This window comes from Mirounga angustirostris, unplaced genomic scaffold, assembly GCF_029215605.1.
Source record: "Mirounga angustirostris isolate CCGP_5_RB_7025 unplaced genomic scaffold, mMirAng1.0.hap1 SCAF_6, whole genome shotgun sequence".
NCBI lineage: Eukaryota > Metazoa > Chordata > Mammalia > Carnivora > Phocidae > Mirounga > Mirounga angustirostris.
In genome coordinates this window covers 8,607,917-8,622,715 of record NW_026991714.1, presented here as the reverse complement: position 1 = coordinate 8,622,715, position 14,799 = coordinate 8,607,917, and the positions used below count along the sequence as shown (strand labels likewise).

The 14,799-nt window shown below is 47.7% G+C and overlaps 1 protein-coding gene across 3 annotated transcripts in view; it reads right to left on the bottom strand.

Annotated features, from left to right (window-relative positions):
* PBX1 (PBX homeobox 1) overlaps window positions 1–14,799 on the bottom strand; it is a 285,065-nt gene that overhangs the window by 53,276 nt on the left and 216,990 nt on the right. For all 3 annotated transcript variants that reach the window (XM_045876815.3, XM_045876813.3, XM_064593832.1), the window contains one exon: window positions 4,610–4,854. In XM_045876815.3, the coding sequence (XP_045732771.1) occupies window positions 4,610–4,854 (245 nt within the window). The remainder of the gene's footprint in view (window positions 1–4,609; window positions 4,855–14,799) is intronic.

The window sequence follows — 14,799 nt, the reverse complement described above, 5'->3', positions numbered from 1 at the left end:
CATTCTGCTCTCCATCAAGAAAATTTCTATATCAACACCAGATCTGTATGATAAGCTTCTTCCCTGCCGACCCAACCCCCTCCCACTTGTAAACAAAGGGAAGGACATAAGACGTGGCATCGAGTAGATTCTAAGAGGCCACGGGGTAGGGAGTGCAGGGTTAGGCACAGAGCAAGCATCCCGACCAGCTCCGTGGGCAAATGCGGCCCCTCGCTGGCCTGCAGCCTCCTCACCTGGTGGGCACTCCAACAGGGGAGGGGCTGGATGTGAGGGGGCATTGTCAAGTGCACTCCTCTCTGCTGGGAAGCCCCAGTGCTGGGCTAATAGTAACGTGCGTCATCACAGGGAATAAAAATACTCACAATATCTGATGTTTATTCAAGACATTTTATCCTGGAGCCCTTTCTGCTCTGCCATAAACAGACAGTAGGGTCTTTTCACCCACTGCTGAGGTGGGAACAAGGCAGCTGCTGAACAGCTGCTCAGGAACACACAACAGAGAGCGGAGACCAGTTCCAAGTCAACTTCAGACAGGACATAACGATCCAGGTTTTTCCAGGAACGACCCACACCACGTCCTCCTCAGGTCCCACAAGCTTGCGGCTGTGGAAGCCAGGCTGCCTCTGTTAGGTCAGGCGTTCCCAATACGACAGTGATGGGGATAGTTGGGGTGACAACTGCTAATTAAAGGGAACCCTCACAGGATGGAATTTCTGAGATGGGGGGGGCGGGGAGCCTCTGCTGTGGACAGTCATAAAGGCAGTCATTTTCTCTGGTTAGCCCGTCTTCTTCCCTTCCTCCTTCAAACTGGATTTGGTGCCAATCTCAGCAAAGAACGTAACTGGGATTTAGGATTCCCCTAGCCATGAACCAACTAACCCAGCCCGGTTCAGCCCTACAGATTTAGCCTCACCCAGGCCCCAGCAGCATTACTTATCAAAGCTGGAGAACCCTGCAAAGCCACAAGAGCATCCGTTTTTTATTTTTATTTTTTTATTTTTTTTAAGATTTTATTTATTTATATGAGAGAAAGAGAGACAGAGAAACAGCATGAGAGGGGAGAGGGTCAGAGGGAGAAGCAGGCTCCCCGCCGAGCCGGGAGCCCGATGTGGGACTCGATCCCAGGACTCCGGGATCATGACCTGAGCCAAAGGCAGTTGCTTAACCAACTGAGCCACCCAGGCGCCCCAAGAGCATCCGTTTTTTAAATGACACTTGGAACAAAATTTAGCCTTCTGACATCATGGTTTTATCTATTAGAAGATACCAGCTCTTAAATACCTTACTACCTCCATGATCTGCTGGAAAAGCGCTTTACCAACACCCTTTACTGTAATAAAATAATTTCCTTCCTTTCTAATGAAAATCTCTAGAAGCTTTCTTTATTTAATAACCTCAGGGTGAAACAATGGCTGATTCAGATAGGTGGTTCTTTTTTTTTTTTTTTTTTTTTTTAAGGGATGGGGTTGAGGAGGGCCATGATACCTAATTAGCAGAAAGCTAATTGATGGTCTAGTTACCTATCACCACCATACTAAAAATGTTTTAAAATGAAGAAAAATAACAGAGTGAACCATTAATAGCCAATTTGGCAACTTCATTCATCCAACTACTAAAGTAGAGAGCAACGTTTTTACTTTACTGAGGTATCCTGATTTTATTTTTTAAAGATTTCATTTATTTATTTTTAGAGAGAGAGAAAGAGAGAGCTTGAGCGGGGGGGGGGAGGGGCAGGGGGAGAGAATCTCAAGCAGACTCTCCACTAGCATGAAACCTGGTGCAGGGCTCGATGTCATGACCTGAGCCGAATTCAAGAGTCGGATGCTTAGCCGACTGAGTACCCAGGTGCCCCTGAGGTTTTCTGATCTTAAAAAAGCTCCCACAAGGAACGGTCACAGAAAAATGAAGAAGATCTATCTCCCAGATGTACTAGCTAGGATCTTAATGGCCTAATTTCCCTACAATCCACTGTTTACTATAATTAACAATATAACTAACACTAATAAATTATGAAGTGCCCAAAGTGTATTAAATAGGATTCAGTTCTTACCCAGAAAATGTCCATATAACTAAGGAAATGATTTTTTTGGGTATTTTTAAGAATAAGAGATACAGACGACTAACCCCCCCCCCCACACTTAATGTAATTTGTTCTGTACTTATGGGAGTTTTTCCTTAAGTTTCTGGTTTCCAACTTCTTTATTATTTAAAGCAGGTAGATAGCCATGAGAAGTTTCTGAAGGAGAATATTATTACCCCTAGCCTCTCTCGTCCACGGAAGTAACAGAAGACAAGCTGACTCCTTAACTGCCTACACAAGTCCACACTCTCTCTGTATGGAGTGCAACTAGTCAGGTGGTGTTCCAATAAGAGCCCTTGGACTAAGTATCAGAAACTGGATTCCAGGGCCACCCCTGTCCCTCACTGGACGTGTGGCCCACATACACAACGTAAGCCCTCTGATCTCCATCTCCTCACCTGTGTCAAAATGGAAAGGCTGACCATGCCTGTCCTGGGTACCCAACCACAAAATGACCTTGAGCAACAAGTGCAATTGGCAGAAGTTAGCAGTCAGTTCTTCTATGTTGCTGACAACCTGAGCTAAGAACAGAGCCAGTTTTCAGCAGCTACCAGGCTAACATCCATCCCAGTTAAGGGTTTAATGGGGGGGGAGGGGAAGGCCACACTCTGGGCTCTTCTTGTACCCCTGGTGTGGTGAGTTAACCTGGATGCCAAGTCTAGGCTTAGTCTTGAAGGTAAGGTAGGAGCAGCACTGAGTAGGGAGAACTCAAGAGGCCAGCTAGGAACCTTTATAGGAAATGTCCCCCTCTGTCTTCCCAAGCTATCCCATAAGTTAGGGCTGACTGAACTCTAACGTGATGGATCAGGTTAGGAAAACTTCAGGGATCAGCCAGCTCTCTGGGCTCAGCATCCCCTGAGACCTCGGGAAGTGTCTACATGAGCCAACACTGTGGTAAGAACGTTTGCTCTTTCCTGAGAGGGCGAAAGGCAGTGACTCACAGGTTCTACTATAAGATCGCTGCTATTCTCCTCCCCTCAAACCCTCCCTACGCCTATCTGATGGTTGAGTTGCACCATGCTTGGCTGCAAGCTTCACAGCAATCCCCCCCGCCCATAAAAGAAGGGACTTGGTAGAAATCCATTTCGAAGGTAGATAGGAGTGCAATAATGAAACTCTCTTCACTTTAAATTTTAAAATACCCATTTCTATTTTAAAATTTAAATTTTCTATTAGGTTTGCATTTGCCTTCTATCTAGACAGTTGTAAGTGGACTAGAGAGGATCTTCTGCCTTTGCTTTTTCTCCCTCTTCTTTTGTGACTCTTAAAAAAGAATAGGAAACCAGAAAGCTAAGAATTCAAGGAAAGTAAGTTAACTGTAGAACTTCAGGATAATGTTGCATCCAACAAGGTGGTAACAAACATATCTGTCACCTATTGATGGAAGAAAGGCTGATATAAGGGACTCCTATTAAAGGAGTATTGCTCATACAGACCCAAGGAAGTAGAACTGATATGTAAAGTCCCGTGTGCGTGTGTGTATGTGTGTGGAGGGGGAGGGCCTCTTGGAGAGAGCAGCTCTGTTATAATTAGAGTACCTTACATTTATATACTGCTTTGTAATTTAAAGCCTTCCTTATGCTCCTCTTCATACGGTTTTTATGGTCCTGTGATATCCCTGACTCCAAATCTACAGCTCTTTGCCATACATCACCAGCTTTTGGGTAAGACTATGTGGACCACTGTGCCCCACAGACCATCGGTAGAGTGTCAGGATTGGAATCCAACTTTGTTGATGACAGGGGTTCCCTGAGCCCTTCTCTACTCTTCTTATGGAGGGAGGTGAGCATTGCATTCCATATCATATATCAAATGAACATGTTTGATTCTCACTTGAGCTGAATCTGGGTACAGCAAGTGACTTTAAGGCCAAGTTTTAGTATCTTTTCCCACCGGGTTCCATGAGTACTGGGAAGATGAGGAATCTTCCACAATAAGGAACAAAAGAAGGCCGTACGAGTCAACCAACCTCCCTGCAGGTCAGGTGGTGACGGCTAATGACCTCTTATACCCCATGAGACCTGGGCTACAGGCCATGCGCAAATATTCCAGAGCCCCCACTTGAACATTTCTTATATTGACGATTAATGTTTCCTGAGATCATCACTTACAACTTAAGTTTTTAAAATGTCTTTACAGCCAGTCTGCCTGGTTTTTTTTTCTTTTTAAAGATTTTATTTATTTATTTGAGAGAGAGAGAATGAGAGACAGAGAGCACGAGCGGGAAGAGGGTCAGAGGGAGAAGCAGGCTCCCCGCCGAGCAGGGAGCCCGATGCGGGACTCGATCCCGGGACTCCAGGATCATGACCTGAGCCGAAGGCAGTTGCTCAACCAACTGAGCCACCCAGGCGCCCTGCCTGGGTTTTTAATAGGGGACACTGAGGACTCGGCGGCCTCCAGTCCGGCCAGGGGCTCGGTGCAGAAATGCAGCGGCTGGCCCTTGGGGCTCTGCAACCCCCCGAGGCCCATGGCTCTTCACCCTCCCTCCTAAAGGGCCGGGGTGCCCGATGCCCCCATGGCCGCGGTTACCTGCTCGTACTTCTCCAGCTCCGTGTGGTAGATCTGTCTGATCTGGGACAGCTTGGCTCTGTAGTCAGAGTGCTCCACTGAGTTGTCGGAGCCCGCGCCCCCCGAAGCCGCCGCCGCTGCTGCCGCCGCCGCTGAACCACCACCCTTCTCGGGGCCCGCCACCCCCTCGGCCAGCAGCATGTTGTCCAGTCGCATCAGCTGGGGGTCTGTCGGCTCCTCCTCCTGGGCTCCCCGGATACTCAAGACTGCAGGGGGACACAGCAGAGGGGAGGGTTAATGGCACCCCACGCAAGCAAGTGAAGAAAACCGAAAAGCAATGTCGTACTGCTCGCTGGTACAGCGAATCACCAAGGTGCTTGCAACGTGGCAGGTGCAGAAGGGGCGAAGGACCAGGCCAGGGGGACTAGGAGGGGGAGAGAACGCAAGGAGAGGCTTGCTTTGTTCCAGAATGATGCTCCACTTATGAGAGCTACCCAGAACGGTCCAATTCATGGAGGCAGAGAGTAGAGGGGAGTGGGGCGGGGGCTGGGAGTCAGTGTTTCATGGGGACAGAGTTTCCCAAAGGCAAGAGGGATGGTGAGTGCATTTAGTGTCGCTGAACTGTATCCTGGGCACTGAAAAACGGGTAAAATGATAACTCGTGTCCATGCAGATGTTACCACAAGAAATTTCAGAAGTACAAAAAATTAATTATAGCGGAAGACAATTTTCACGTTCATCCCCAAACTGCCAAATTTTTAATTCAAGGCAAGACAGTTCCTTCTTCGTCTCTAATTTTAGATTTTGTGAATTTGTGGTTTTATACTCATTGACTTTATACTATTTGATCGGCCTAAATTTTCAATTCCAAAATAACCTAAGCCACATAAATCCAGTCGTTTTGGACTAGAATCTTGAGACCTTTCCCCAAGGCCAGCAGGGAGAGTACAGAAGTTTAAAACAGCAAGAAGATATGTTATATGTCAATTATTCTTCAAGAAAAAATAAAATAAAATAAGAAAATAAAACAGCAGGAAGACAGACTGGCCATCAAGTAGGTATGTTTCTCTCTGGACACTGAGATCTCTTCATTCCAGGTGACGACTGTCCCGTTGGAAACCAGGGGGAGGCCCATTGGACAAGCTGTTTCGGGCATTCAGAGAAACCAGATAGGATGGAGGAGGCTCAGATCAATGAAAGGGCTGCTTTTTATTAAAACACCATGGCCATTTGGGTGGGGGGAGGGGGTTGGGACTGAAAGAGATCAAGTGTTTTAGTAAAATCAGCAGAAGAGCTAGGCAGTCTCCTTTTACTACCGTCTTACAACCTGCCATAAAATAAATCACTCATCTAAACCCAGTTTAGCTGTCAGCAGTCAAGCCTTTGTTGAGAGGGAACATGAGAAGAATTTTCAATTAAAAAAAAAAAGTGAAAAAAATTGGGGGGTAAGGTAGGAAAGGAGGGAAGTGATTCCAGGCAGAGGAGAAGGAGCCATGGATGGGAATGGGGCCATGACAGGCACTTTGTGGCCTGATGCATACATGAGTGCTGGAACAATCAGAGAATCAAGAGCTGCTTCCAGGTGGGGTGCATCTGGGGAGCCCCGGGAGGTGGTGCCTGTTCTAGCTGTCTCCTGAGCCCTAGCAGGACAGCCCCGGGGTGGGCAGGGGGTGGGGGGGGGGGAACTGGGAAGGTGGCTATGAGCTCGATATGAGGGACGCAGAGATGTTCGGGGCATCCCATCACATATAATACCAGCATAACCACATGCTCCTGGCTTCTGTCAGGCACAAGAACCAACCTCGAGCGGTGTTCAGAAGGCAATCCCAAGTCCTGTGCTGCATGGAACCCTGCAGTATGGCTTTCATGAAACAGGAGACAGTCAAATGGCCCGCTGAGCCACATGGCTCAGGAGTGGCAGCAAGGAGCAGAGGTTTAAAGGTTTAAAGGCACCGGGGAGAAAAGCAGTGAAGTGAGGATAGAGAAGGGTAGGGCAGATTCGGGGAGGGTGGCTAGCTGGGGAGGAAAGAAGGAAGCCCGCCTCTGTACACAAACACTGAACACCTCTGGACTCAGGCTCCTCTCCTCTCACACCTGAGTCTGGGATATTTTGCTGCATGAAAATAAAATCGCCATATCAGTGACGGCCATGTGGAGGTTTGTGTTGTGGGCGTCTTTCCAGTGAAATCCTTCTTTTGTAGTTCCAGGAGACGAATTGGGACATTGCCCCTTGGACTGGCCTTTGAATAACATTCAGTCCTGTTATTCTGTGCCTTGAATTCATTTACCCAAACCTCCGAAGTCCTCTGAAGAACCTATCGCCACTCACAGAGATTTCCTTAAGAAAATAATTCAACGCTCTACCCATTTCCTGAATTAGAGACCTTTCCAGTCCCTAAAAGTGCAGAAAAGAATGGGACCACCTGAGCACCTGGCGGTGGAGCCCAGAATTCCTCACCTCTACAGGTGATAGCATTTGTGTGTGGGGTCTTATGGGGGTTTCTCTATCGAATTTCATTTAGCAGGTTTTAATTGCTTTATCAACAAAAACATTTATGGGCCATTTAAAAGATTCACCTCCGGGCTATTCTTAATAAACAAATGTAATTGTTCCACTTTAGATTGGTCATTAAATAAATTGTGCAAAATCCTACTCTCCAACCCACTCTACTGAATCTCTCTTTGGCCTCCAGAAGAGGCCAAAGACTCTAGGAGAGCAGTCTCCAAAGCTGACAGTGGTAATGCCTCCTAGTGGGTCCTCCTGGTCCTTCCATAACCAATCTGTCATGCACGTGAAAGATCTTATATTAATTTCTGGTCTCAACAAAGGTAGCAAAGAGAAAGAGAGCAATGTCATCCTAATGCTCAGGACTTGCTCCCCTAGGGCTAGCCTACAACCTGTCCGCCCCAGATGATGGCAAGGATCCTCAGCCCGTGTGCCCAGGACTGCCCCGCTCACTCCGTCAACTTATTCCTCCAGCAAAGTTCCATTCATTCTGAGAGAAGTAGGAGAAGCAGAGATAGGCATCCACACACCACAGTGCTGGTCCCAGTTCCCTCCAGGTACTAGGTGGGTAACCATGGGCAGGTTACTACCACCGATATTTACTTCTGAGAATATTTCCCCCTTCCAGACCCACACAGTTCACCTACACCTCTGCTCAACATTTCCTTTTCAACAATCAGTGGGATGCACAGACTATCCACACAAACTCTGCACACCTACCTAAGTAACATTTTGCTGGGCTTGAAATCTAACTGGTTTTAAATAAAATAAGGAAGAAAATTGCTAAGACTAGCAAAGGATGCTGAAGGGTATCACTGCAGGCCCCTCACCACCAAGGAAACTTTAGGACAGTCACACAGCGCAAAGCACTCACCTACACGGACTCTTCTCCCCCTGCCCAGGTATAAAGGATACATTTAGTCGAGGAGAAAAAAAAAATAGTGCGAGTGTTAGCACTCCACTTAGCTTTTATATCATTTTATGAATCCTGTAAACAAATACTCTTCAAAAAGAAATTTAGATTTAATAAGATTTAATAAAATTGGTTTCCAAATGTGGCTAATAAGAAATTGGTATGATAGAATTCAATGCACCTTAACGTATACATTGCTTGCATTTATACTCAGAGTTCAGGACACATAAATAGGTCCCAAACCAGAGATCCGATGAAAAGAAAAGAACATAAAGATGGGGGGTGGGGGGTGGGGGAGAAGCAGTCCTCTTCAAATTACACTCTTTAAATTATACTGAAATCATTATGAAAAGAAAAAAATTCAGAGTATGTGTCAGAATCCCCCGCCATATATAATATATATACACGTGATATATATCATGTGTACATATATAAGGTGTGTGTATATATAATGTATATACATAACGTGTGTATATATACATATAATGTGTATATATATAGTGTGTATACACAGTATTTATATGTAATGTGTGTATATATAATGTGTATATATATATAATGTAACGTGTACATATAACATGTATACATATATAAGGTGTGTGTATATATAATGTATATACATAACGTGTGTGTATATACATATAATGTGTATATATAGTGTGTATACATAGTATTTATATGTAATGTGTGCATATATAATGTGTATATATATAATGTAACGTGTACATATAACATGTATACATGGGATACATATATAGTGTGCGTATACATACAGGAACTATATAAACAGTATAAACGAGAACATCGTCTACTTCACATAGAAGATTCTGGTTCTGATGGCCTTGGGCTGTGTCTGTGCACTTGCAGGAGGCATGGATGGACCAATAACCTGCCTGCACTTCATTTCCACCCAGAAGGATAATCCGTGTGAACCATTATAAAAACGGGTGTTGGGATTCACGGATACGGAAACTGTTCGGCGAGTCATTTAAAAAAAAATCCCTCCGACATTAAATAAGTAAATGAAAAGGGCGATGGGTCTAAGCAGAACTGATGCTACCTATTTACTGCTTGAAGCCAACACTCTGGTGTGTAGGAGGCAAGATGATTATTTAAAAGCTCCTTTTTATCTCTGTGGCACCATGCAAGACTCAAATGAACCTTTCGCCAGGACACCAGAGATGTTAACACTCATCCCCCAAGATCCAATTTCAACCAGCGGAGCTGTTACCCAATCCAGCAACCATCACAAATGATCAGGTTTCTGCTTCCTTGATGGGCGCCCTGCGCTCTCCCCTCCCCCGGCTCCCCAGTCCAGCAGCCTCTCCTGAGCCAGGTTTTAAAGGGCCAAGTCCCCGGTTTACGCCCGTGTGCACAGGGTCTTAGCAGTCGGGAGTCGGGTCTGGACACGTCCGCTGCCAGAGAATGTAATCAGGTGCAGTGGGCTCGCTATTCAGAGGGGTGGCCCGACGAGGTGCTTAACCCTTCTGGTAATGACTGTCAAAGGAGGAGTCTACTCCTCACAGATCTACCCCCTCGTGTCTGAGGCCAGTCAAGGCAGGTGAGTGATTTATGTAGAAACTGTCACAGCCCTTTCTTTGAAAAGCATCCGCTGTCACATCCACCTGGCTGCCATGGCCGGTAGGGGTGTGTGTGTGTGTGTGTGTGTGTTAATTCTTTGGTCAAACTCCCAAGATAAGGAGACTGTCACAGCCCTGTCGGAGCTGCTCTCACAACTGGTCTCCTGCTGTTTCTTCTTTCTTTATTTCTCTTCAGAGAAGGAGAAAAACAAACCAACCCAAAGGCATATTCAAGATCTTGGCAGGAGGGCTGTGGGCTGCTTGTTTTGTCTTTGCCTGAACAACACGGACCCCGAGCAGCTCCAGCCAAGGCCCACTAGAGGGCACTCTTTCTTCACCGAGGACGGGTGCTGCAGGAAGGGTCCAGCGGTTTCCAGTCCCCAGGTTAGCAGTGGGCAAGATGTCCCTGCTTAGATGCAACTTCCACTGGGGGGCCGGCGTGGGGGGAGGAGGGCAGATCTAGAGAGAGGGTTGTCTTCAGACTTGGACAGTAGTCCAGGGACCCAAAGGTGGGCTGAGGGACAGAAATATTTGTAGAGATAGAGACAAGAGGGGTATGGGGGGGTAGATAGAGAGAGAGAATAGAGACAGACAGGTGGTTTGAGAAAGAGCACGAGGTGGTCTCCCCAGGGTGGATGCCCTCACACTCTCTGGCCAATGTCTTTGCTTGACTGGAAGGCAGGAGACTTAACCCCCACGCAGGGTGTTCTACTGTCCATGGGCTAGTCTTCACTACCCATGAGCCGGAAAACAGTCAGGAGAGAGGAACTCTCCCGGCCTCACCCCAAGACTTCTCTGCCGTCTCCCAGTGGGTCAGAGCTTTGGAGAAAAGTGTGAGATGCAAATACATTGTGCCTGCCTTTTTAGAAATACAGGCAATTCCCTGCCTCCTGAAAACATCACAGTCACCCCTTTCATTTGTTCATAAAGTATTTGCATGCACTGAACTGTATCACCTTATAAAACATGAAGGCCAAACTTGATAGCAGACGATTCAAGATGACAAAGGCAAGGTAACAACAAAGTAACTTTCCCCATCAAAGCAAATGGGACACAGCCAAGACTAGAATGTAGGTCTTAGACACTTTATTCCTGACAACATTAGGATTCTGATTCTTTCACAAAGGGTGGCTAAGTGGATGTGACATCGATGCGGGGGAGGGGGTGGTACGTGCGCACACACACAACGTCTTTCGATGCACAGAAGACGAGAAGACAAGAGATGAGGTAGGGAAGGAAGGAAGGTCTTTCACTGACTTCTTAGTTTCTTTACACTCCTCCAACTCGGCTCCTCTTCAGTTACCTCTTTCTGCCAATGGCACCGTAACAGTTTGAGCCACTGGGCCGCGTGACAGAGTGCCCTCTTCCCTCTCAGCCACAGAAATCCACTTACCACAGTCCTATCCTATTTCAGATCTCAGCTCAGCACTCTCCTCCATGAAACCTAACCTAGTAACAGCCCCAGATGAACTCCCTCACCTCGGAGCCACCAGAACCTGCGCTGTCTACACCGCAGCCACGGGGCATCTCAGAACACCTCAGGTCACACCTGCCAGGCTGCCAGCAAGGCTGTGAGCTCCTGAAAGACGGTGAGGACCTGTCCTGCATCTGTGGATTCCCCAGGTGGCCTCCCAGAGCCTCCGGCACTAAGCGCCTATTCAAGCATTTCTTAATATGTAAAAAGAGTGAAGGAGGGAAAGATGGGGATGGTGTGACCCAAAGCCTTCGACCTCACCTTAGGGAGGCAGTGGGTCCCCGTGAGCCCCTTCCCCTAGAGGCCAGCACGCTTTACTGGATAGAAGGCCTTCTCCTCTGCCACCTCTGTCATACCCACCTCAAAAATCGGCCTTTTCATATCTGACAATTCCAAACAGGCAAATCTACACAGGACCCATAGCCTGGGGGCGTCCCCAGAAAGCCTACATTCTCCATGGTGAAGGCTCCGGGTGCTGTGGAGAGTTTGGCGCGTGACCTACTGGTACCCGGGAAGAATTCTTGGAAGGCCTGACAGCAGCCCCCAGGGAGGGGGCTGACCACCAGTGAGCCCTCTGAGGAATGCTCAGACCACGTACATTACTGACCAAGCACCTGTCAGGTGCCAGGAACCAGGTGGGTGCTGGGATTTCCAAGAAGAACCGGCCACGGGCTCTGGCTTCATGAAGCCCATGGGTTATCCTCCTCTGGGCCCTCTCACAAAGGATGCCAACAGCCTTGAGGCCTGTGGTGGGCGCAGAAAGTTGCCAGGGTAGGTGGCCGGCACCCAAAAACTCTCCGACACACACCTTCTTCCCCTTCCTCCAGGTTCTTTCTGTTTCCCACAAGCGCAAACACACCCACAAACCAGAAACTCTTCAGCTCGCGCTGAGAAACGACTATGACATAATTTGATTCTTCGACACCAAAGGGGGGACCGCGGTCTCGTGTGAGTGGCTTGAGGCTCAGGCTAGTGCATCCCGACGCTCTTCACTCCTAATTCTTAACCCCTTGTTGGTTTCATGGAAAAGTCTATTTTTTAAAAAAGATTTTATTTATTTATTTGAGAGAGAGAGAACAGGTGGGGAGAGGGACAGAGAGAGAGAGGGAGAAGCAGGCTTCCCGCTGAGCAGGGAGCCCGATGCGGGGCTTGATCCCAGGACCCTGGAACCATGACCTGAGCCAAAGGCAGACACTTAACCGACTGAGCCACCCAGGCGCCCCGGAAAAGTTTATTTTTGTGTGTCTTTAAGAGTTTGTCTGTCAAACAAATGGAAAGGATGAACAATTCAATGCCCTGCATGTTCTAGACCAGAAGGGCTATGGGTCAGTGCTTCTGGTTAGCACGGGGAAACAGCAGCCAGGGGAGGTTAAGACCCTCCAGGCCCCGGTGCTGACGCCTGGCACTGCAGTTGGCCTGGGGCCGGCTTGTCGGATGAGAAATCCAAGCTCCTGAAATCTTCAGGTGTTGGAAACCATGCTGGGACTCCGTGCTGTCCGGGTCTCAGCCCTTCAGAAGCTCGGGGGCTTGAAGGCAGGACCCCAAGTCTGGGGTCTCTTTAAGGGCCACCATGGATTGAACTATGAAAATAACATGTCCTGGAGGCCTTTCACCTTTCCTTTTGGGTTGTTAGGCAGGTAGGCCAAGCAAGGGGACATAAGGGCATGAGTCAATCAGCAGCAAGATTTTGAGATTCCTCAAGTACATCGTCCCACAAATACTTCCTGAGCATTTCCCATGGTGCCAGGCACAGTGCTGGGCTTCAGAAGAAAATGAGATGCCCTCACTCTCTTCACATGCAGCCAACAGCCACCAAATGTGCAGAGCCTTGTGTGAGGGTTTCGGGTGGAGGTGAAAATAAAATTATATGACACTCTTGAGATGATTTTAAAGTTTGTTTGTTTTTTGGTTTATGTTTTCGGGTTTTCTTTAGAAAAACACATCATGCCTTTCTTGTCATCTCTCTCCTCTGGGCTTAAGGCTTCGGCGGCTCCGGTCACATGCATTCTCTCCTTCTCCAGTGACGCTTGGGCACCGATCCCATTCACACGTCCCCTGCTTGGCACGCCGAGCCTCCCTGGGCCAACTGGCAGAAGGGAGGCTCATGTGCCGGGCAGCAGGCTCCTGCCTTTCTGGATGGGTGCCGGCCGCCTGGGCGAGGGGCTTTGGTCCTTAATAGCTCAAGCCTGGACTGCTTCTCGGGGAACCCCTTTGCCTAAAGAGTTGCTGCCGAAGCTGGGAGGAGGACATGACCTCACCCTGGCTTCGGCCTCAGGCAGCTATGCTTGGCGGTGTGAGGGGAGAGTTTAGTCTGTGAGGCCTGCCCCACACGTGGTCATCCATGACTTGAGAAATGGGTTTCCTCCCAAGCTGTACATAGAAAGCATGAAAAACGGGAAGCTACTGGTTGGTGGCCTGTGGTTCGTTCCCCGGAGATGCAAGCTTCTCTCTACAATGGTAGTTTCTAGAAGAGGTGACCACTGAGAAAGTGAGAGAACTGTCTCAATATTCTCCTGCCTTAAGATGAGAACGTCCTGTAGCCTGGGGTCCCAAACACATTCTCTGCTCTGTTGCAAGTGCTAATATACAATAGATTTCCATATCCCCAGAATGTGTGAGGCCGGGCCCTGGGCTCTCTTCCGTGAGCTCCATAGCACAATACAAAGGAAGAACCCTAGTACAAAGCCAGGTACAAGACTCCCACCCTGTGACCCGGCCTCCCTTAAGCTCAGTGTCCTTATCACCCACCCAACAGTCAATAATAAAACCAACCACACCATAATCCTTGTTAAAGATGAAACAGGGTCATTTTTATAAAAGCACATGTCTGTGCTCAGTAACTGGTAGGTTTTCAACTGTGGGTTAAACCTAAATTAATCCCATTGAAAAAGGTCCCTTTGGGAAGAATAAGAAAGCAAGACAGATTTGGAATCAAGAGTTTGGTTTCCGTATCTCAGGAATCAGCAACCCAGAAGGAACCAGGTAAGTCAATGAGCATACAGATACACACGCATACGTGCTCTCTACCTCACTGTCCGGGATTTCCAGGCAGGCTCATACTCACACCATCACAGGCCAAGACATCGATCCTCAGCCAACGGAATAAATTTCAAATGTCTGTCCTCATTCCCCCTCTTCATGTTCCTTTACCACTATTCTTCTCCCAAGCACATTAAGAATCCAGCTTTGTCTAAAGCCTGAAGTGTCCCCTCCACACAGAGCCCCTGACTTCAGTCTTCCTGAGTCGGGAAGCATCGAGTCTCCCTGAGCTGGTGGAGCTTGCTCGGGAAGGCTCGGAGGTCCTTCTAGAGGCAGAAACACCCTTCTGGGAACCACTTAGCTCTGATGCAGTCTCAACTTGTGTCCAACAAGCGAGCCTGGAAGTCATCTTTCAGTTAACTGCTTCCCAATTCCATTTAAAAATATATAACCAAAGAGAGTAAAGACTCTATTCATAATCAAGGTTTGAGCAAGCATGTTTCAGTTTCAACTTTTGGGTGGGATTCAGAGCTCACCACGATCACCTTTCTCCACCGGGGCATCGAGAAACCCCATACTCAAAATGTTAAAATAACCAGATGTTGCCACGTTTCTATCATGTGTGGTCTTACCATCTTGACATCATTTCACTGTCTTAGGACCACAGATGCTTTTCTGGTTCCTGGTGACAAGTGGGATTTTCTCACCTGTATTTACAAACTCAATCATGGCAGAACTATTTTTTTTCCCTCTAACCTT